The 25,175-nt window shown below is 40.3% G+C and overlaps 1 protein-coding gene across 1 annotated transcript in view; it reads right to left on the bottom strand.

Moving 5' to 3' along the window:
- Nucleotides 1-3,387: 3,387 nt before the first annotated feature.
- The window catches only part of LOC149212029 (glucuronokinase 1-like), a 75,884-nt gene continuing 54,096 nt past the window's right edge, over nt 3,388-25,175 (bottom strand). Inside the window, exon 5 of the mRNA XM_089388539.1 lies at nt 3,388-3,898. Coding sequence (XP_089244665.1) covers nt 3,652-3,898 — 247 coding nt within the window. The 3' untranslated portion in view covers nt 3,388-3,651. The remainder of the gene's footprint in view (nt 3,899-25,175) is intronic.

Raw genomic sequence — 25,175 nt, 5'->3', positions numbered from 1 at the left:
CATTATTTTTTAAAATGAGTGCTCAAAGTATGAGACATTAGCGGAGGCCTTCTTAGCTGGGACTAGAATTGCATACCTTCGCATTGCTTGGCTCACTCATTGATGTGGGATGTGTTTCTTGATGATATGGGTTTGGACAACAGTGTTGAGTTGGCATTAGCCAACTTGGATCTTAATGTGTCAGTGGTACAGACTATCACTTTTGATGATGGTGATCCTCGTAAGGGGTCATCCTACGGACTATCACTTTTGATGATGGTGATCCTCTTAAGGGGTCATCCTCCACACCAACAGATGAAAGATTAGATTGGATACAAAGGAGGAGGATGTAGAAGAGAGCAATGGTGGTAGTGATGTTGATGAAATATAGCCTATGCAATTCTTCCATTATGATTTACGTTTCTAGTATCCACCCTAATTTGTATTTGTTATTTGCCATTGGCATTCCTACATGTAGTATCTATGACTCATTGAGTCAAGATTTTGTGTCTATATAATACACTTTGATTTTGATCACTTAATGAGAACACTGCAATTTATGGTTAATTTCGTGTTTGTCAATTTATCGCCGTTGATGTAGTAGTAGGTACTAGCTGTATCATTAGTGATTGTATGTATAATGTATGAATGATTTTGTATCATCATGTACATGTTTTAATTTCTAAATTGAATCTATCATATATATATATATATAATGTGTCTTTCATGTCATGTTCCCGGGGTTGTCGTCTCACATGTTGACCAGTCATTTTTGTGTCTTTTGTGTCTCGTATCCTCATGTCATGTGAATTAAGCTTGTGACAAGCTCCAATTCTATTTTAAGTCTTTTACATGATTACACAAACACAACATCTACAACCGCTTCATTGTGGCCAAATAAGAGAGGCTTTCTCTCCAAACACTAACGATATTTTACGAAAGTGGGAATATCATTTCTCTATTGTCAATTAAGGTTGGTCCCCACTTATTCATATCCAAGCCACCACTTACGAAAGTAGGAGCTATAACAATGAAACTGTTGTTCCAACTACGTCACTGGAGTCTAACTATGGATATTTGCCCTTTTTATTCTCTACTATATGTCACAATCAAACTTCTTTCATGTCCTTGTTGGTAAATGTTGGCGTCCAGAAACTCTTCACGTTACATGTATTTAGATATAACGTTAATAGTTACAACATGAAAATAATATCATTGAACTTATAAGGCTGCTCCATCTAATGGTAGTTACCAGTGTGGAGTTATTGGACGCCAACTAATGGTAGTTGCCAGTGTGAAGAGTTGTTGGACGCCATAATTTGCTCCATCTAATGGTAGTTGCCAATGCAAGGAATTATTAGAGGCCAGTATTTGCTCCTTATAAGGCAAGTAGCCTTATAAGACCAGTGATGCTCCTTTCACGTTGTAATTTTAATGTTATATCTAAATACATATAACGTGAAGAGTTATTGGACGCCAGTATTTGCGAACAAGGACATGCAAGTAGTTTGATTGTGATTTATAGTAATATAAGAAGGAAAAATATCCCCAACTCTTAATTCATACAACTATCATTAGATGGAGCATTAATACAAATATCATTAGATGGAGCAATTCTTGGGTTATACAAGAAATGTTCATGTTGTAACTGAAACGTTATATCTAAATACATATGTTGCACAGGTACCTGTTCTGCTGACCCGCTTCCCCAGCCAAAGAAAGAACAGGATACCATTGTTCCGATGTGTCAAGGACTTGGGGACCACAAGGAACGCCCCCAAACTGTCGTGCATTTCATTGGGACTCGGGAACTTGCTAGCTGTACCCAAGACATTCCAAGCAGATTTAAAGAACATTCCAGACAAATTTTGGAAATGTTTTGGACAGATCTTGGGGATCTTCAGTTATATATCTCCAATTTTGACAATGACAATGAATATTGATGATTGAACGATATGACCGCTTTTCCCCTACATTTTATTTTGTATTGCATTGAATCTGAATCTGGTTTACAAGTTGAATCTAAATCTGATTTGTATGATGGGTTTCAATATGGGTTTCTAGTGATTTAACTATTGTATTTTCAGTGACAACTTTACAGCAAGCAAACCCTACATGACAAAAAACCAGGAAATGGAGCATTTCACAGGGCTGATCCTTGTGGTTATTTCCCTTGTTCTTCTCATTTCCAGGTCATCTCAGATTATACATATTGTACATGGGTTTCCAGGAGACATTCAAGTTCAATTCTTCCACAATCTCAATCTCAATCTCAACGATTGTGAAAACAATAAGTTAGTAGCGACTTATATTGGGGTATTAAATGTTTGAATAAACTCCTATTCGATCACTATCTTAATCTAAAATATGAATCTAATCTCTTTTCAAGACATGAAAAAATCTGTGGAACCTATTGAGAAGGGAATGCCTTTTATGTTTTAGCATAATCATTATTAACAAGAACTGTGAGGAAGTACAGTGATGTGTGGTTTGACAGTAAAGTCACTTGGGCGAAGCCTGGGAGACCGAAGTTCAAATCTCATTGAGTACACTGACCTGCTGTGGTGGAAGCTAAAGGGGCGGATTCCCCAATCCCGTCTTGGCGGCACGTGAGTCTGCTCTTGCTAAAATCATAGGATCTTAGTATACCCGACTTGCAGGTGGTTGGATGTACTCCTGGTGTTATAGAGGCAGCTACGAGGATTGACCCTGATCTCCCATAGATTAGGACTGGCAGTTACCGATTCACCATGTGGTTAAAAAAAAACAAGAACTGTGAGGAAGAAAAGCTACTACAGAAACAATGGACTTTATCGCAAATTGCAAATAGTTACACTTAATTTTCCCGAAGTTACTGCCTTTTGCTCATGTCTAGCAACCAATAATGAAATGTCACTGCACCCTTTCTTAAATTGCCTGAGCTTTTTCAAAATTGACAGGGGTTGTGCATAATACAATATAGAATAGCCTATGACGCTTACAAGCTTGAAACAACTACAAGTGTTTATAGCAAATTCTAAATTACATATATATATATATATATATCCACCATCCCTTGAAAATTTTGGAAGTGAGTTCTAACCGTCCCAGCTACATGTTCCCCAGTTCCTGCCATTAGCGCATCCTAAAAACCAGTGCAACATATCTAAATACGTATTATAAAGATTTGAACTATCTATAGCCTAATATAATGCAACGAATCAAGCCCTAGTTTCTAGTTAGGTACTAATCATCTGGAGCGCTCTTTAGCCATTGCCCTTTCTTTCCTTGTCAGCTTATAAATTATAAATATATAACAATTTCAGAAATGAACTGATATATCAATTACACCAGTAATTTTCAATCTCGCCTACTGCAAGAAACATTATCCTTTTCCCAACAGACATAACTAGAAACCAGAGGTAGATGTTGTTTGAATAAATTGAATGATAGTCGACAAAAAATTTACCGTTACAAGTATGTCCAGAAAATGTTTTATAATTAAGTCAAATAGTGTGGTCTAAATTATTTGACCCTGCAAGAATATTCAATATTCAAGAATGCTCATCTCCATTTGAAGATGTCCATTTGGAAAGCATATAGTGCTAACCATCTTTTCTCTCAAGGCATCTGTCCTGAGAAATTCTACAATTTACATGCGGACTCATTATACGTGAACAACTGTTTAAACATTTAAATTTTGAGTGATATTTGGAGGTCATCCTTTGCAATCAATGGTGGGACCAGAATAGCTGGTTGAATAATGTAACCAGCCTTACGGCAGGCATCCTCAAGTCGCCTAACTTGGGGAGCACCATTAGGACAAAATGCAATGACTGCACCTCCACTTCCAGTAAACTTGGCGGCTGCTCCAACACTCCGAGCTACCTCTACCATCTTGATGTTCAGTGACCCAAGTGCGTCATCTCCAAACATAAGCCTGCAACAGAAATGCATGACTTCAATAGAGCATTAAGCAATATGACAAAAGATTCTGTTATAATTTTAGGGTCTCTTATTTCATCAATTTGATTTGATTTATATTGCCATTAATCAATTACATCAAGTAACACAAACTCAATAAAGTAACCAAACATACTTGTCAGGTATAGACTTCTCATAAACATGGCAAGTGATATTAGAAATTATATTCTACAAATTTAGTCATTTGAAGTAATAGAAAAAGGACACAGCAAGACCAGAAACAAGCATAATGATCAATAATTCAGCGGGATCATTCCTTGATTTGAAAAACAGCCCAAGGATAATTGACCTAGTCAATTCTTAAAGCAATTTGGTACCATTAGTTCCTACCCAATAATAAGGCAATTTTGTGTAGTGCAAGGTCCTCTCATTTATTTCTCTCAGCAATATTCAACTGTATATGATTTTCACATGCAATTTCCATGCTCTGCTAAACCCTAATCTGCACTTCTGCGATTCCTGTGCCCTCTGGGCTGCCAGGCCCCAGACCTGCAATCATGACAAAAGGAGGTGCCAAACCTGCTCCTGACTTTGACTCTCAAGCTGCTGCCTTTCTGCAGCTTGTCACATCCACAGGAGAAACAGCTGCCAGGCTGAGTTGCTCACATTTTGTCAAGAAGTTAGATCAGAAGGTCCATCTATGTTGAGAAATGTAACTTGTATCAGTTTTCGTAATTGTATTCGAATCATAAATTAATATATTTGTCAAAAATAAATTTATCATAAAAGAAAAAATAATTATAAGCATGGGTTTCATGTTTTGTTTATTTTGTTTGTAGGTCAAAGCACCCATTGAGTGCTTCTAGGGTTTATGTCAAGAGTCATAGTCCTTGTCATTATTATCTAGACCCTTCTTGGGCTTTGTATGTCAAGAAAGAAATTTATTTTTGAGTCAAAATTGTATTTTATGCCTCCACCAAGTCGACCTGCCCTCCAGTCAAGTCGGCCTCATTAGGTGAATTCGACCTCACAGAATGACTATAAAAGCAGTGCTACTCGACCTCATTTGGAGACCAATCAAGCAAGTTTCGATCTACAGTTGCAGGAGCAAGAAAGGAGTGTGAAATTCCAAGAAAAGGAGATAACCCTAGAGAAGAAGGAGACGTTTGTCAAGCAAAAGGAAGCTGAATTTCTCTGTTTTGCCACACGTGCCAGTTTTTGGGTTGCTGCAGGAGGGCCAAAATTGCACATCTGCAGTAGGGCCGAAAATCTGAAGCAGGAGGGCCAAAATCTGGGTTTGTTGCATAATTGAAGCAGTTTGACTAGAGTTGACTATTGAAGTTGGACTAATCATCTTGGGAGACTAACTTGGTGGATTGGAGGAAGTCTTTTGGTCTGGTCAAAGGTCTTGGTTATCTCATTTAATTTGGTTCTAAAGAAAGAGGAGAGAAATTTTGGGTTTTCCCCTAGAAGAGGAGGTTTGGCCCTAGCTGAGAGCCTATATCCTATGTCTCTATTGTGTTAATCTTCATGTACTTATGTTTTTGATAGTTGCTTATAATAAGAAGATAATAAGAATTTAAAGATAATCACAAATAACTATCAAGATAAGAAAATATTTCTGCCTTTTAATTTTCTAACAATCTAGACCACCTCAAATAAGCACTTCATATCGCTTTGAGTCCCTAGCAAGAGAGCTGCCCAAATCTACAATAGAGTCACATCCTAGAAGGTAGAAGTTTTGAAGCCAGTCCTACTCGGAAATTTCAACTTTTCCACCTCTCCAACCAGCTAAATCAGCTCCCCCAGATAAAGCAAGAGATACTACAAGAGCAATAGCAAGAAGACCCAACTACTTGTGCTGGAAAAGCACCAGCGCAAGCAGGTAAAATAGTAACTCAATGGAAAGCCCAGCAAGCAATAGGAGAACGGAAAATATAAGAAGAAATACCCATTAAAAAGCCATGTAGGAGAACCATATAGGATGTTGAATTTTGTAGCTATGGTTGGTCTTCATAATTAATATTTAAGTCTTTGATGTACATGTAATAATGAACATAAGAGATGTTCTTCATGTCAGCTTCAAAAGAGAAATTTTGAATTTTGAAATTTAAGTTATTTGCCTCCAAAATGTGAAGTCGGCCCTTCCAAGTCAGCTCAGCTTGCCGCTATAGACTCGCCACTTGGGTTCATTCAATTTCTATATATATGCTCATTCGGCCTCATCACTTGGCAAGGAAAGTTTGGATCACTAGTTCTTTTGTTCATATACATTAAGACGGATTCTGGGCAGCTCTCCTTATTCTTTTTACTCATGGGAGGTTATCTAAAGGCAGCAGATCAAGATTCATTCTCTGGGCAGACTTATTCTCTGAGGCAGAAGGTTGAATTCCTGAGGAACAAGACCGAATTTCTGAGATAGACTTTCCTCTGTGGCATAAGGCCGAATCTTTGAAGCAGATCAAATACTCCTGAGGCAGATCGAATCTTTGTGGAAGGATGAAAGATGTCTTTCACAGAGTTGACATAAACTTCTGAGGCCACGTATCTCTGTTTGACCGGGTTAGCCTCGGATTTGGTTATGGTCAGTTTGACCTTTTATTTGACTGAAAAGATTAGATATATCTCTTCTTGAACTGAACAATTTCTCTAAGAAAAAGGTTGCTAGGTTTTTCCCCCGTGTGGATTTTCCCATGGTAAACTTTTGTATTTCTTGTTTGGCTGTCTCTTTATGATCCTACTGTCATTTTTGTTCTATTGTTGAAGATCTTTTGTGTGATTGCTTAATGATGAATGTGAATTCAAGAGGATTTAAAACAAAAATCATTAGAAGTAATTATTAGCAAGAAGACTTGTGGAAAATCAATATGGAATCAGAGCTATGGTGTAAGAGCAGCCTCGTTAAAGTTCTAGATCTGTAACCCTAGATCAGCAAGAGAAGTGAACAATGTTTTGACCAAAATAAAGAGAGACCAAAATTCTGTTGAAGTCAAAAAAGGACAACAGGAAGCTGAGAAGGCCTCAGGGCTGGTTGCAAAGAGGCCAGAAATCTCAGGTGTAATCTTAGGAAGGCCAAAAACCTTAGTTGGAATCTCAAGAAGGTCAAAAACCTCAGGTGTAATCATATCTAAGTTCATTTGTGACCCAAGCCTATTGATGAGGTAACATTTTTTATTGATCTTTCTCTGAAATTTTTGAACCCAGCAAAACAAGAGTGTGTTTCCATGAATTATACGGTGGATTTCAGAAAGCCTATTTAAAATTCGCTAGCGTGGCAAAGAACTTCAATATTGGTTGATCCATTTTTATTTAATTTGTGACTCAAGGGTTGACAACATTGGTAACCTTGCTCAAATTTATGTGATTGTTCAAATAAAACAAGTTTCCAGCATTGATTGTACATCTTATAGATTTGTGGAGAGATTGATCACATATATGATCATTAGTATGATGCTAAGCATTTATACTTGGAGATATGTTTGAATCCTATGATGGTGAAATCTGTAGTTGATTCCAAGAATAATGACAAGTACTATAAGGATTGTCGAATCCTCTTAGGGACAGGGAATTCACTAATTTTCTTGGCTAAAGAGAGGACCCCTTGTTGAGATTTTTGCTTCACTTGTCGAAAGTTAAGTGTATGAGAGTTATTCTCATGCTCAGGAGTCAGAACTTGAAGATATGTCTTTCCGAGTTAAGATATATGCAAAGTTTATCTCATGCTTTAGATGGATTTAATCCACATGTCCTGGTTGTGTTAGAGATGCGATTATCTTTGCATGCGGTGCCAATAAATGTCGACTGATGAGGATGACTTTAAGGATGTTGGAGTTTTAACAATATTGTTGTTGTTGATCCTTGATGTTCCTAGATGACAATTTTCTTGAACAAAGATACAGACCTTAATCTCATGCAATTTAGAAAGATGTTGTGAGAATTTGTTGTCCTATACTATGAAGTTTTTGGATAATAAGTCATGAACCAATTACTCTGTTAAGTTTAGGTATGTTCTATGCTTAGAGCAATTTATTTCCATTTTCATAGTTAGCTCACATCAGCGTTAAAGTAAATTGCAGATAGAACATAAACATAAATCACAGAAAACAAGCCAAGACAAGAGGGCATAGGATGTGGCACTAGCCAGGGACAAACCCCAATGTGGGGAAACCCTTGATCAATTCTTCTTATATGTTCTTCAATAGTTCAGCAGAGAGAGAGAGATAATAGATTTACAACAGAAGTCAACACTATGACTTATATAGATAAGAGCATAGATCATCTCTACGAAGATGATACATGAGATCAGTTGAAGACATGTTGCTTCAACTGATTCTCCAAGGTGACTCCTTCACCTAACATTGTGCTGCATGCTGCACCATGCTGCACCCATCATCACAATGCCAGACCTTATGACCATGTTGTACACATCATACTGTTGCACCTTATGCTGCATTGTTGTCCTAGTGTTTAGCACTGTTGTACCTTGTGCCACTGCTGCACCATGTTGTCACCCATGTGCTTTCTGCACCATTGCTGCTTTGTGTACTTGCTGGACCAAGTACCATACTGCTGTCCCATGCATCTTGGCAGCACTATGTCACCTTGCCATCCCATGCATCTTGGCAGCACTATGTCACCTTGCCGTCCCATGCATCTTGGCAGCATTATGTCACCTTGCTGTCCCATGCATCTTGGCAGCATTATGTCTTGCTCTCCCATGCATCTTGGCAGCGTTATGTCACCTTGCTGTCCCATGCATCTTGGCAGTATTATGTCTCCTTGTTGTCTCATGCATATTGGCAGCATTATGTCACTTTGCTGTCCCATGCATATTGGCAGCATTATGTCTTGCTGTCCCATGCACCATACTATTATGTACAGCCACCAATTTGGCTCCCACAGACTGCCCAACAATCTGCTCCAAACTGATCCTCAACACCTACAAGAAATGTCATAGACAACATACCTTAGCTCACTGTTTTGAGGTCTGATTTGTTTGCTGCAACTTAGGTCTGGTTAGGGCATATCACAGTGTCTTTGCCAGCCTTCTTTTCCACCCAGATTTGCTCCAAGGTGATGTGGCTGCCCTTCCTTGTGGGGATGAGACCATTCACAATAATCATGGGCGGTTCTAGCCTTTACAAGGTCCACGGCCTGCCCTGACAGCAAGCTTCTATAGATTTGCAGCAAACTGGTTAATGGTTTGCCTGTCCTCTAAACAGTTGATGCGGCTGCCCTTCCTTGCAATAATTCGTTCACCTATGATGGCCTAAGACAGCCCTTCAAACCTTCGCTGGAATGCTGCCTTAGTTGCGGCTAAAACAGAGAATGTTTAGGGTGGCTGAACAGTGTTTAGGGCAGCTTTGATCTGGATAGCGTATAGCCTTGTGTCCACCATAAGAGTTGCCCTCCATGTAAGCTACCACATCAGGACGTAGAGCCTTCTCTTCATTGCCTGCATCAAGATCTAGGGCATGCCTTCTCTATGACAGTGTTGAGCTAGGACATCCTCTCCTTAGGGCTGCATAGATTCTTAGGATCTCTTCCTCCCACCAAAAACCCAAAGATAAGTGGAGAGGAAGAGAACACAAGTGTGTGTGAGAAATGACTCTCAAGTCATCTCCTTTTATACTAAAATGCTAAGTCACAGGACACGTCCCCTAGGGTCCCGTGTCCCGTATTTTGCGTATTGGACACGAAAACGTCCAAAATACGTGTCCAATACGTTTTTTAACGTATTCTAAAAATAGAATACGTATTCTACGTTTTCTAGTCGTGTCATATTTTTGGAATACGCGTATTCTCCGTTTTCGAGTCGTGTCTTTACATTTGGAATACGCGTATTTGGAGAATAAAATACGATGCCCTAACGTATTTCGCTTATTGAATACGTATTTAAAAAAACGTGGTTTATAAGTTATAAGTTATAAGGTATTCCGGCCTATTATCGTTTGTTTGGAGTGTTCTGTCGTGTGGAGCGAGCTGCGGGAGTGTTCTGTCGTGTGGAGCGAGCTGCGGGAGTGTTCTAACTTCTGTCGTGTGGAGCGTTAAAACTTAAACCAGTAAGCGTTATACAGTATACTTATCAGTGACATGTAATTTGTGTCCGTGGACTCTGTTTTTGCGACAGTGTTTTCAAAATTCACACATTTTTCATTTTTTATTAAGTCTTTGTTAAGAGTGTCTAGCTGCTGTTCAAAACTTGCCGCACTCTCCACCCTTATCTGCAGCAGCATACTTATTTCATCATGTCCAACGGATTATTCTCTGCTGCATTTCACTTGCTATGTCATTGTATTATTTATGGTATATACTTGCGTCGAAGAATGCCCTTGAATTAACCCAATAAAAGCCAACAAAAGAGTTCTATTGCAATTATGTGCTCGGATTCCTCCAAACAGAGTCATAAAAAAGCTGCTCACACATGCAGATTGACGATAGAATAAACTATAATTCTTGGCTAAGAAACAAAGGTATTTTAGGATTCAGCATGCCAGAAAGCAATGTGACACAAATGCCACTTAAAGACTGTAAGTTATAACTTATAGAGTCACCGTCGACCGACTGATAGATGTGCACATAGCTAGCCACTAAACAACACATCCAAATGTAATAAACCTAGAATGCTGAAGACGTTAATTTCAAAGTCATAATAATGAATCTATGATCACTTGTATTCTTGATTTTGAAGGGGAATTTATATGAATAACTCGATATTGCACGGGGACCCGTCCCCACAAAAAAATCCCTTGTTACACAGTAACCTCACCGAATGATAGATGTGCAGTTGCACATAGCTAGCCAGTTATAAACTTATATTATTGAAACAGGACTTTCAAGTGATTAAGTTAGGATGTAATAAGATTACAGGCTGCATCTATAATGTATCTTGTAAAGGGAGAGAATTTTGGTAGCATTGGTGGCCAGCATGCCAAAAAGATCTAGGAACATTACGTCTGGACTTTCCAAATTGTAAAAGAATCTGGATGAGATTTATATATGCTAGCTGAGAATGACTTTTGTAACCAGACAATAGGATAAAAAATAATTTTTAATCCAATATAATGATTATCGACATAAAACTAGAGGAAAATCAAAACAGGGAGGGCCAACAGGACTATTGAAGGGGACTGTGTACCATACTCCATATGTCCATGAGAGAAACCTGCACAGTAGACACTGGACAGAAATATACAAGTTTATGCCAAATAGTCATCCTCTTACCTGTGTAGAGTGTCAAATTCATAATTAATAAACAGACAGATTGACAATTTGAATTTACAGACAGTCAGAAACAGCAAGACTTTAATTGTGACTTTAATTGTTTTTTTTGTAGGTGAAGGTGTGTGGAATTTATAACAGTTCTCACATTAATGGCTCAATCATCCAAGGCAGCCGGCAGAGGTCAAAGGAAGGGCAGTGCTTTTCGTGGTCCCCGCCCTCCAACTCCAAGTGTTTCACCTTCTGTTGGTCATAGTGCCCCAAGTGCTTCAAGTGAAGCTGTAGGTGTTTGTCAGCCAACATTAAAATATGATGCTGCTGCAGCAAGACAACAAGCACAGCTAAAAAAATACCCTCTCTGGAAGTATGTAACCAAGAAGCAAGTGCCAAAGACTGGTCTGGGAGGGAATGTGCAATGGTCTTGTAATTTCTGCAAGCTTGAATATAAGAGCACTTACAATCGAGTTAGGGGCCATTTGTTGGACCTGCCTTGTGGAATTGCATCATGCAAAACTATCAGTCAGGACGAAAGAATGGATTTGATAAGGGAGGATGCAGCTGGCTCTGTGAATGTGGTGGCAGCAAGCAGGAAAGCTAGTAAAAATGAAGATCCTCTTCCATTCTTGAGGAATTCTAATATTAGTAGATTTGGGAGAAAAGAAATTCAGCCAACAAAAAAGAGGGCAGCCCCAACTTATAGTGGTCCAATGGACAAGATTTTTCAGCGTGAGCAGCGAGATGAGGTTGATCTTACATTGGCATTCTTTTTCTATCTCAACTTCATTTCTTTTAATGTTGCACGGTCTCCTATGTTTATTGAGGCTTGTCGAGCTCTAGTTGATAGGGCTCCAATTGGGTATGTGCCTCCAAGTTCAGAAAAACTTAGAACCACATTGTTGGTGAAGGCAAGGAAGGAGGTGGATAAAATTCTACAACCTATTAAATCATCATGGATCTCATCTGCTGTCAGTATTGTCTCTGATGGATGGACAGATACAGCACGCCATCCTCTCATCAATTTCATGGTATATTCTCAAAATGGACCGGTTTTCTTGAAAGCAGTTGATGCTCTTGGACAATACAAAGATGCACAATATATGGGTGAGTTGTTTATTAAAGTTATTGAAGAAGTAGGCATTGAAAGTTGTGTGCAAATTATCACAGATAATGCACCTGTTTGCAAAGCAGCTGGCTTGATTGTGGAAACTAAATATCCACAAATATTTTGGACACCATGCATTGTTCACTCCTTGAATTTGGCACTCAAATCTATTGCTTCAGATGTGACATGGATTGGCAATCTTATTGAGGATGCACGCCATATCCGAAATTTTGTGCAAAACCATACCAATGCCCTCACAATATATAAAGAGTACACACATCTATCCTTGTTGAAGATTGCAGATACTCGGTTTGCTTCCTCGTTCATCATGCTTAAGAGGTTGAAGGAGGTGAAGGCCGCTCTTGGGGCCATGGTTATTTCAGATCTTTGGTCTTTTTGGAGAAAGACGGATCAAACAGCTTCAAAAAAGGTAAAGGACATAGTGTTAGATGATGGTTGGTGGGAAAGGGTGGATCTTACCATAAAGATCATGAACCCTATCATTTCTTTCTTGCGGTTTGCAGACACGGACCAGCCCATCTTAGGAGAGGTTTATGAGGGTTGGGATTCCATGATTGAGTCTGTGAAGACTATTGTTATGGAGAATGAGTGCCCTGCATATGAGACATCAGCAGAGAGCTAATGGTCCACCATACAGGATATTCTTATCTCTAGGTGGGATAAGAATTGCACACCTTTGCATTGCTTAGCTCACTCTTTGAATCCCAAGTACTACAGTCAAGAGTGGCTCCATGGTGGGACCTCACACAGATACCCTCCTCACATGGATGGAGAGATTTCACAGGGGAGGAAGATAGCATTCAGAAGGATGTTTCAGGATAACACATCTTTTCTTGAGGTGGAGGAAGGCTTTGTAGAGTTCTCCACTGGCACCAGGAGATTTGGGCGTATGATGTACTTGGAGATAGGGGGGTCAAAAGTGCCTATGCATGGTGGGCAACTCATGGGGCAGCATGCCCTATTCTACAATAGTTAGCCTTGAGGGTCCTCTCTCAAATTACTTCATCTTCTTGTTGTGAGAGGAATTGGAGCACTTACGGGAATCTATATAGTTTGAAAAAGAGCAGGCTTGAGCAATCCAGGGCGGAGACAATGGTGTATGTGCACACCAACCTTCGTCTTATTTACAGGCAGAGAGAGGAGTGGTTGAAGGGAAAAACAAAGATGTGGGATGTGTTTCCTGATGATATGGGCTTGGACGACAGTATTGAGTTGGCATTAGCCAACATGGATCTTAATGACCCAGTGCTAGAGCCAGTGACTTTTGATGATGAGACACAGCATCTTGAGGGGTCATCCTCCACAGTAGCAGATCCTGGATTGGGCATAGAGGAGGAGGATGGAGTACAGTCAGATGGCAGTGGCAGTGATGGTGACTATGACATAGAGGACATGGACTATTGATAGAGTGATGAGTCATGACTCATGGACCAGTACCGAGCTATGATATTCCTACTTATTTTGTATCTAGTATCTAGTATCTACTCTTTTGTATTTTCCATTGGCATTCTCTCAGGAGTCAGTATCTACTGTAGTCTATGATCTATCTATGTACATTGCAAGCACTGAACAGTGATACATTTTGATTTTGATGACTTAATGGAAAATCTGCATTTTATGGTTTTAATATCTATTCTTATGTGCTTGTAAGTTGTAAATTTTGATTCTATTTATTTTTTTAAAGTGAACTATGAACTTTGAGAAGTAATTATATTTTAATTTGATTAGATAAGCTGCAACCTGCAATTTAATATGGATAAAAAACTATATTTCGGTATATATATATATATATATATATATATATTAAATATATATAAAACGTGTCCCCCGTGTCCTGTTTCCAGGTCGCTGCGTTTCGTATTGAATACCACGTATTTACGTGTCCTCCGTGTCTCGTGTCCTCGTGTCATGTGACTTAGCTAAAATGTTGAGCACATGTGGGGTTTATTTGGTTGCTGGCCGACCTTGATGAATTGTCTTATAACACAAATAAATTCATAACTTCATGAATACTTATTGGAATCGGATGATCTTTAGATCAATCCTACACCTCTCGATGAGAGGGATCCAGGAAAAATATCAGCTGCCATAAATAAAATGACTCACATGAAGTTTGGCCCTAGTTGCCAATTTTAACACTCCCTCTCAACTAGGGAGAACTCCATCCGCTGATCCATATGTCCGACTGTACTATCTCTGCCATCAATGCCCTGCACTTCTCTGCTCTGCCTTGCTCTGCTCTGCTTAGCTTTTCTCTATTGAGCTCTGCTCTGCTCTGCTGAACCATAAAGAAGAAGAATTGATCAAGAATGTCTCATACCTTTTGAATCATTGACCGGAGAATCCACAGTTAGAACATTTTTGCACCAACGTTTCAAATCCCAAATGGGATCCATCGTCAGGATATGAGAATGATGATAACAGAAGAGCAACAAAGAAATAATAAATAGTGATGAGGATAAATTTTTAGTAAATCTGCTGCTCTTCTTGCTATCCTCACTCTCGATTTTTCGAGTAAAAGGATATCACTCCAAGTATCTTCTCCGTACTGGGACAAGATTTTGGATTTAAGAGATCTGTGGCTTGTATCTTTTGAATCATTGACCGGAGAATCCACAGTTAGAACATTTTTGCACCAACGTTTCAAATCCCAAATGGGATCCATCGTCAGGATATGAGAATGATGATAACAGAAGAGCAACAAAGAAATAATAAATAGTGATGAGGATAAATTTTTAGTAAATCTGTTGCTCTTCTTGCTATCCTCACTCTCGATTTTTCGAGTAAAAGGATATCACTCCAAGTATCCCCTCCATACTGGGACAAGATTTTGGATTTAAGAGATCTGTGGCTTGTATCTTTTGAATCATTGACCGGAGAATCCACAGTTAGAACATTTTTGCACCAACGTTTCAAATCCCAAATGGGATCCATCATCAGGATATGAGAATGATGATAACAGAAGAGCAACAAAGAAATAATAAATAGTGATGTAAATCTGCTGCTCTTCTTGCTATCCTCACTCTCGATTTTTCGAGTAAAAGGATATCACTCCAAGTATCCCCTCCGTACTGGGACAAGATTTTGGATTTAAGAGATCTGTGGCTTGTATCTTTTGAATCATTGACCGGAGAATCCACAGTTAGAACATTTTTGCACCAACGTTTCAAATCCCAAATGGGATCCATCGTCAGGATATGAGAATGATGATAACAGAAGAGCAACAAAGAAATAATAAATAATGTCTCATACCATTCTCTACTGACCCGAAGTCAGTTTTATTGATCCTAGATCAATATCACAAGAGAGTGTCTCAAGCCACTCATATTGATCCTAGATCAGTTTCATTGATCCCAAATCAATGGAGGTCATCCTAGCATAGGGAGTGCGGTAGATACAAGGATGCGTCCATCAATAGTACTACTATGGTCCCTAACCCAATTTCCCTACTCATTGATCAGATGAGAGGTACTTCCCATGAGTCCCAGACTGCATGGGTAAGATGCCTCGACAGGAGAACTAATCATCCTGTCCACAGGAGAACTAATCATCCTGTCCAACAGTCGCTACAGGACAACTAATCATCCTGGCCCACAGGAGAACTAATCATCCTGTCCCATAGTTGCCACAGGAGAACTAATCATCTTGTCCCACAGTCACCACAGGAGAACTAATCATCCTGACCCACAGAAGAACTAATCATCCTGTCCCACAGTCGCCATGAGGTGTGACAGGGGAAGGTTGAACCTTTCACCCTGTACATAGCGCACCACCAGGGGAGGGTGAGTCACCCAGTGGTCGCATGTCGCTCCAAGAAGTACCCTGCGCCCCCCTGGAGCTCCCAGAGCTCAATGTATGCATCATGCAGGACCCTTATAAGAAGGTCTCTCAACGACTCCAAGTCGTTCAGGAAAGTCACAAATTTGACCTTTCCTCGGGGCTTTGACAAAATGTCTGCAACCTGTACATCAGTCTCAATGCAATGGAGCCTCCTCGCTCATCGAGATACCATATCCCAAATAAGGTAGTATCTGATGTCTATATGTTGGAGCAATTATAGAATACAAGATTCCTCAATCGAATCCCCTCCTAGTTGACACGGAAATTACAATGATATCCATCATGTGTACAAACAACTCGCTGAAGAGCTTCCACAACCAGGCAGCTTCACACGAGATCATACTCGTAGCTATGTATTCGGTCTCAGCAGTGCTTATAGCAACCGACTTCTGCTTATTGCTTATCCATGATATCGAAGCAAAATCCAAAGAGAACCAGCACTCAGAAGTGCTCTTGCGATCCTCCACATTGCCTGCCCAGTCAGCATTCGAATAATCATGCAGCTTCACATTTCTGACAGTGTATCTCAATTCATGATAGATTGTGCCCCGAAGATAACTTAGAAGATTCTTGGCACCAATCCAGTAAGGCTCAACTATATATGAGCTCATCATGCTAACTGCAAAACATATGTCTGGACGGAAGTTCACCAAGAACATCAACGCGAACGAGTTTATGAAACTCAGAGGCATTTCCCAAATTTGGTCCGGCATCACTACCATATAACTTCTGAAAGTTGAGATCCTCGAGGTAGTCACAGTCTTGCAGTTTATCATTCCACATCCAGAATCCAACTCCCTCTTCTGCAAATGAGAGGGTCTGCACCTGTCAGAAATAGGTCGTCCTCATAAGGTGTCGGTATGAGAGGTCTATCACCCACAACCTTCGGGTAATGGTTTGGATCGGCTTCACTCCTAGTGAATCTTAGCTTCATCAGACAGCTATCAATCCTCTCATACTACGGTTGGGGTGTTTGCTTCAAGCCATAGAGGGCTTTCTTCCACCTGTATACATGAAATTCCCAATCATGAATCTTAAACTCCTCAAGTTGTACCAAACCTGTGGACCTGCTGCATGAAGGCAATGGTCCCCTTGTAAGATTTTTCTTCAGTACATCTCAAACATGTAACTTCATGCTCTTCTTGAATTCAGGTCTCTGTCACCATCTGACTCACATCAGGTACAGCCCCATAGGTAGACCTCCGGTGTTATAGATGTGATATGTCAATTGACATGATCCCCAATGGACCATCCTGCAACTTGATACAAATTGCCAACCCTAAACCCATGAGAAAAAGCATCTTTGAAAATTCTATTTTTAAACACGTACCTTCCCATCGATGAATGCCACCCTAAAACCTTTGACTTCCATTTCCGAGATGGACACCAGGTTCTTCTTGTGATTAGGTACATAAAAGAGATTCTTATAAATCAATAGAGTTACCCTCATTCAATTGAGAGGTAACATTCCCTACAAGGTTTCCGAGATAGTTGGCACTGACTCCAAGTATAATCCCACAGTTGTTTCCTTCTCTACCAAATTCGAGAAAGCACCCTTCTATCTGATGAGGTGCCTTGAAGCACTACGATCAATAAGCCAGATTCCCAAAGAATCTGAAGGAGAGGGCCAATACAAGATAACGTTGCTTTATCTTATCAAAAACAACATTTGATTCTTCATACCTGGGGTTCCTTGCTTTCTCTGAAGAGTCGGTCGTTTCCTTGATGACCTGCATTACCTGTCATTCCTCTGATCATTGTAGATGTCCTTGGAATGATTGTTATCATCATCAAGTGATGTGTCCCTATTGAAGATGTCCCTGGAATGATTGTTGTCATCATCAAGTGATGTGTTCCTACCTCAAACACTCCTTCGCATAATGGCCAAACTTATTACAACCAAGGCATCTGCCTTTTCTTCCACCCTTAGATCTGGACTTCCCATTGAAGTGATCTTTAGGTAGGCCATGAGAAACTTCCATTGCGCCATTCTGATAATATTCTCTACTAAGACTTCACCCTTGGTGAATTTGAAGAGGGATGAGGAATCCATTGATACTTTTGTCCTTTCCCAACTGTCTTCAGTGATTTCTCTTTCACTCTTGCTTGGGCATTGTCTTCACCTTAGCTCTAATACCATGTTAAGTTTAGGTATGTTCTATGCTTAGAGCAATTTATTTCAATTTTCATAGTTAGCTCACATCAACATTAAAGTAAATTGCAGATAGAACATAAACATAAATTGCAGAAGGCAAGCCAAGACAAAGGGACACGATGTGGTGCCAGCTAGGGACAAACCCCAATGTGGGGGAACCCTTGATCAATTCTTCTTATATGTTCTTCAATAGTTCAGCAAAGAGAGAAAGAGATAGTACATTTACAACAGAAGTCAACACTTTGACTTATCTAGATAAGAGCATAGATCATCTCTAAGAAGATGATACATGAGATCAGTTGAAGACATGTTGCTTCAACTGATTCTCCAAGGTGACTCCTTCACCTATCATTGTGCTGCATGTTGCACCATGCTGCACCCATCATCACAATGTTGGACCTTATGACCATGCTGTACACATCATACTGCTGCACCTTATGCTGCATTGTTGTCCCAGTGTTTAGCATTGTTGTACCTTGTGCCACTGTTGCACCATGCTGTCACCCATGTGCTTTCTGCACCATTGTTGCTTTGTGTACTTGCTGCACCAAGTACCATACTGCTGTCCCATGCATCTTGGCAGCACTATGTCACCTTGCCGTCCCATGCATCTTGGCAGCATTATGTCACCTTGCTGTCCCATGCATCTTGGCAGCATTATGTCTTGTTGTCCCATGCATCTTGGCAGCATTATGTCTCCTTGCTGTCCCATGCATATTGGCAGCATTATGTCTTGTTGTCCCATGCATATTGGCAGCATTATGTCTTGCTGTCCCATGCATCTTGGCAGCATTATGTCACCTTGTTGTCCCATGCATATTGGCAGCATTATGTCTTGTTGTCCCATGCATCTTGGCAGCATTATGTCTTGCTGTCCCATGCACCATACTATTATGTACAGCCACCAATTTGGCTCCCACAGACTGCCCAACAATCTGGTCCAAACTGATCCTCAACACCTACAAGAAATGTCATAGACAACATACCTTAGCTCACTGTTTTGAGGTCTGATTTGTTTGCTGCAACTTAGGTCTGGTTAGGGCATATCACAGTGTCTTTGCCAGCCTTCTTTTCTGCCCAGATTTGCTCCAAGGTGATGCAGCTGCCCTTCCTTGTGGGGATGAGACCCTTCACAATAATCCTGGGCGGTTCTAGCCTTTACAAGGTCCATGGCCTGCCCTCACAGCAAGCTTCCATAGATTTGCAGCAAACTGGTTAAGGGTTTGCCCGTCCTCTAAACAGTTGATGCGGCTGCCCTTCCTTGCAATAATTCAGTCACCTGAGATGGCCTAAGACAGCCCTTCAAACCTTCGCTGGAATGTTGCCTTAGCTGCGGCTAAAACAGAGAATGTTTAGGGTGGCTGAACAACGTTTAGGGCAGCTTTGATCTGGACAGCATATAGCCTTGTGTCCACCATAAGAGTTGCCCTCCATGTAAGCTACCACATCAGGATGTAGAGCCTTCTCTTCATTGCCTGCATCTAGATCTAGGGCATGCCTTCTCTATGACAGCATTGAGCTAGGGCATCCTCTCCTTAGGGCTGCGTAGATTCTTAGGATCTCTTCCTCCCACCAAAAACCCAAAGACAAGTGGAGAGGAAGAGAACACAAGAAGTGTGTGTGAGAAATGACTCTCAAGTCATCTCCTTTTATACAAAAACATTGAGCACATGTGGGGTTTATTTGTTTGTTGGCCGACCTTGACGAATTGTCTTATAATATAAATAAATTCATAACTTCATAATACTTATCGGAATCGGATGATCTTTAGATCAATCCTACATCTCTCGATGAGAAGGATCCAGATAAAAATATCAGCTGCCATAAATAAGATGACCCACATGGAGTTTGGCCCTAGTTGCCAATTTTAACACTCCCTCTCAACTAGGGAGAACTCCATCTGCTGATCCATATGTCTGACTGTACTATCTCTGCCATCAGTGCCCTGCACTTCTCTGCTCTGCCTTGCTTTGCTCTGCTTAGCTTTGCTCTACTGAGCTCTGCTGAACCATGAAGAAGAAGAATTGATCGAGAATGTCTTATACCATTCTCTACTAACCTGGAGTCAGTTTTATTAATCCCAGATCAATATCACAAGAGAGTGTCTCAAACCACTCATATTGATCCTAGATCAATGGAGGTCATCCTAGCATAGGGAGTGCGGTAGATACAAGGATGCGTCCATCGATAGTACTACTATGGTCCCTAACCCCATTTCTCTGCTCATTGATCAGATGAGAGGTACTTCCCATGAGTCCCAGACTGCATGGGTAGGATGCCTCGACAGGAGAACTAATCATCCTACCCACAGGAGAATGAATCATCCTATCCAACAATCACCACAGGAGAACTAATCATCCTGGCCCACAGGAGAACTAATCATCCTATCCCACAGTTGCCATAGGAGAACTAATCATCCTGGCCCACAGGAGAACTAATCATTCTGTCCCACAGTGGCCACGGGGTGTGACAGGGGAAGGTTGAACCTTTCACCCTGTACATAGCACACCACTAGGGGAGGGTGAGTCGCCCAGTGGTCGCATGTCGCTTCAAGAAGTACCCTGCGCCCCCTGGAGCTCCCAGAGCTCAATGTATGCATCATGCAGGACCCTTATAAGAAGGTCTCTCAATGACTCCAAGTCGTTCGGAAAAGTCACAAAATAGACCTTTCCCCGGGGCTTTGACAGAATGTCTGCAATCTGTACAGCAGTCTTAATGCATTGGAGCCTCCTCACTCATTGTCATACCATATCTCAGATAAGGTAGTATTTGATGTCTATATGTTGGAGCAATTATAGAATACGAGATTCCTCAACAATCAAATCCCCTCCTAGTTGACACAGAAGATTACGGTGATATCCATCATGTGTACAAACATCTCGCTGAAGAGCTTCCACAACTAGGCAGCTTCACACGAGATCATACTCGTAGCTATGTATTCCATCTCAGCGTTGCTTATAGCAACCAACTTTTGCTTCCTACTTATCCATGATATCGAAGCAAAATCCAAAGATAACCAGCACTCAAAAGTGCTCTTGCGATCCTCCACATTGCCTACCCAGTCAGCATTCGAATAATCATGCAGCTTCACATTTCCGGCAGTGTATCTCAATTCATGATAGATTGTGCCCCGAAGATAACTTAGAAGATTCTTGGCACCAATCCAGTGAGGCTCAACTATATATGAGCTCATCATGCTAATTGGAAAACATATGTCCGGACGGAAGTTCACCAAGAAGATCCAAGCTTCTCAAACTCTACAAGGGGTACTTGAGAAATTGAAGTCAACAATGGGGTGCACAATGGATGAATCAAGCAGGAAAGGTAACTTCAACCAAGTCATTTTTATCAACTCTCCAAAGAACATTACAGATTAGCTTGCTAGGGGAATAAGGAAATTCTTGTGGGAGAAGGAAAGACCAATACAAAAAAATACCACCTTATCAACTAGACTAATATCAAAACGACAAAGGACAAAATAGGTCTAGCAATCAAAGATCTGTCACTAATGAACTTAGTATTGGGGGGCCAAATTCTTTGGCAACTGGTCAATGGAGCTCAGGAATGGTGGAAGATTGTATTTCTGAACAAAAGATGCCTTGATTCTCCCCTACCAGATAAGAGGGGGTCACCAATATGGAAATTGTGGAAAGCAACAGCACCACTAATCCAGTCGCAGTTAATGTGGGTGCCAGGTAATCGGAAACTGATTAAGATCTCGACGAATAGTATTCTTGGGAAAACTCCTAGGTGAACATTAAAGGAATTGAGCCCCTTGAAAGATTTGTTTGAAGAAAAAGGAATTGAGAAACTTTCAGATATATCAGATTAGAGGGAAGAAGAGAATTGGCTGGTTTGAAGAAATATTATTCCCCCAAAGGACTACTACCTAAATTAGATCTATTTTTCACTCTTTTAGCAACATGTGCACCTGTGGATCAAGATATTATGGATGAGAGAGGGAACCTTTTAGGGTACACTTTAAAAAAAGGTATAAGCGGATGTTGACAAAATCCCAACACCCCCCTCATTCAAGAGCTTGACAATAAATATAAGAAGGTGATTCTCCTCCAAAAGTATAATCCCAACACCCCCCTCATTCAAGAGCTTGCCAATAAATCTAGCAAGATGATTCTCCTCCAAAAGTTAATGCTTTTTGCTGGTCAATGGTGCATGAGAGCCTTTTGAATTTTCTCTCGCCTCAATTGAGATCAATGGCTGAGATTAAAACAAAATCATTGAAGTGTTGGAAACCAGGAAAATACAGAGGATGGGCAAATCAGAATTTTATAATTTTTTGCAAATATTTAGCCAATAATAAACATTCAACAATACAGCAGTGCCCCAATCACATAAAGCTTGAACAAAACATATTTATGTGTGTAATGTCCCCATTATTAGTTTCCTCTATAGTACAGCCAAGACGGATTCAAAGGGTATGTGATGGCCAGGCCACAAGAGCAGGATTTCATCACCAGGGATCCCAAAGGGGTTCTAAGGAGTTTTATGGGGTCCGACAGCATTTTCTTGGCATATCCCATCATCAGGGTCAGTTCCGCACAGCTTGCTTTTGGTTCCATTGCATTCCGATAATTCTCGTAAAATGGGGTTATTATTGAGCCTAACTTAATTAACTACGCTTAAGGTGGCATTCCGGGAGGAATATTTGACGTAACACCTTAGTGTAAACTACATTGGAACTAGAACGAGAAGATCTACAAGATGGGGATGATGAGAAGTGACTTCCGGCAGCTAGAGAAAGTATGGTGGGAGACTTACCATTTTCCTGGATTTAAAGTGACTTTAATTAGTCACTTAATTAAATAAAAGAAAGGGAAAATGATCAATTGAAGGAAAAAGGCCAAAAGTGACTTAAATGAAATAAAATAAAACTAAAAGTCACTTGGATGAAGTCAAGGGGTGTTAAAATTGGCAACTATGGCCAAATTTCACTTTGGACAGCTCATTTGATGGAATAATTATTGCATTGAATTCCTCTTTTTGAGAGGACCAAAATCGACCTAAAGATCACTAAATTTGGACAAGGAGAAATATGTTTTCGAGGTCAAGCCCACACATGCGTAAATTGTGAACGTCGGCCACACCATCATGTAGGCTCATGAAGCCCAAGCAACATGTCTTTTGACCCTCAACGACTTGTATAAATAAGAGAGACCTCCACTCTCATTTGGCATCATCATCACACAACACATTCTTCTCTCTCTTCATATGATTGGTTCGTAGAACACATTGGGAAGTTGTTCTTTTCACTCATGTGGCAGAAAGGAGGACAAATTTTAGGAGGCTGAATTTCAGATCTGTTGCAGGCCTTTGACCAGCGTTGACCAAGGGTTGTTTGACCTTATTTGACTGTGATTTTTGTGGGAGAATCTCTATTTCAGCAGGCTGCATTTATTGGCATGGAAATCGAGATTTTTTGGCCTGTTTGACCTGCGTTGACCGCAGGGTGGACTTCAGGTTGACCGAGTTTGACTGCTGATTTATTGACTGTTTTGGGCTAACTTTGACTAGCAAAAGGGGTCAAGTTTCTCTCTCATTTGACCAGACTTTGACTGCTGTTACCTTTTTGGTTAGGGTTGATTTGACTGTTGTTGACTGAGGACAGAACTGCAGACTTGGTCTGGGCTATTTTGGACATCTATTGGCAAGTCAATTTTGACGTTATTGTACTCTCTCTCTCTGCTAAACATTTGATATTTATAATAAGAAGAATTGACCAAGGGTTTTCTCCATATTGGGGTTTTTCCTTGGCATTCGCCAAATTCTGGTGTTCTCTTGTATTGGCTTGTCTTCTGCTTTTATTATTCATGTTTTATCTATAGTTACTGTCAAAGTGATGGTTAATGTGATTGCTAATGGAAATTGTCATTGGGCTAACTAAAGGACATTGATGTAATTGTTGCAAGCATAGAACATACCACTGTTATCTAAAATTAACATGAGATCAGAACCTAGGCGAAAACAAAGCCCAAGCAAGAGAGAAAAGCAATCACTAAGAGATTTGTTGGTCAAAGATTATTAGACAAGTCTCCATGGCCTCTACATCTTACTTCAAGATTGAGCACAAGCTCAATGACAAATCTAACTATCATGCATGGAAGATGACCCTAGACCTGACTTTGGAGGAGCATGAAGCATAGGACTATGTGTAAGGAAAAGTGATGGAGCCTCCTTCAAATGTGTCAGTTGTTGCTAAGACGAAGTATAGAAAAGGTGAGTTCAAAGCAAAGAAAATTTTGAATTGAGTAGGTCATTCTTGATACCTGGTTTCGATGAGTTATTGTCTGTGCACTCAAGAGGAAACAAGGATGATGGAGAGAGCTAAGTCCTTGAATGGAAATGAACCTACTGCTTTCTCCACTCATGCGAAAAGGAAGAATGATGTTGGTCCAAGGAGATAGGGTCAAGGATCTAATAAGGGATTCAAAGGAGAAAGAAAAGGAAGGTGCTACAATTGCAACAGGGTCAGCCACTATGCTAGAGAGTGCCCTCATAAGAAGAATCCTCCAAGGGATAGTGACAACAACAACAACAACAATTTCAAGGGCAATGGCAATCAAAGGAACAACAGGTTCAACAACAAAGGAAAGAGGAATGCTCTGGTTGCGCGAAATGGAAATGATTGACCTCCAAAACAGACAAGAAATGCTAGGTATGAAGAAAGTAATGTTGTAGAAAAACAAGATGAGTTTTATCTTATTTCCGCTCTATCTACTGCCTCTCCTCCGGATACTTTGGATCATTGGTTGATTGATAGTGGAGCCTCATGGAACTTCACTGGATACAAGGAGGTCCTCTAAAATTTGATTAAAATGAAAACTAAACTAAAGATCATACTTGGAGATAATGCCACCTACCCCATGAAAGGGATAGGTACTGTCACTCTTCACTTGAATCAATGTCAAACCATTCATCTACAAGAAGTGTTGTATG

Source organism: Pinus tabuliformis, chromosome 1_1 (genome assembly GCF_031772625.1).
Source record: "Pinus tabuliformis cultivar Carrire ecotype Pingquan chromosome 1_1, CPIR1, whole genome shotgun sequence".
NCBI classification, from domain to species: domain Eukaryota; kingdom Viridiplantae; phylum Streptophyta; class Pinopsida; order Pinales; family Pinaceae; genus Pinus; species Pinus tabuliformis.
This window is presented reverse-complemented; position numbering and strand designations above follow the sequence as displayed.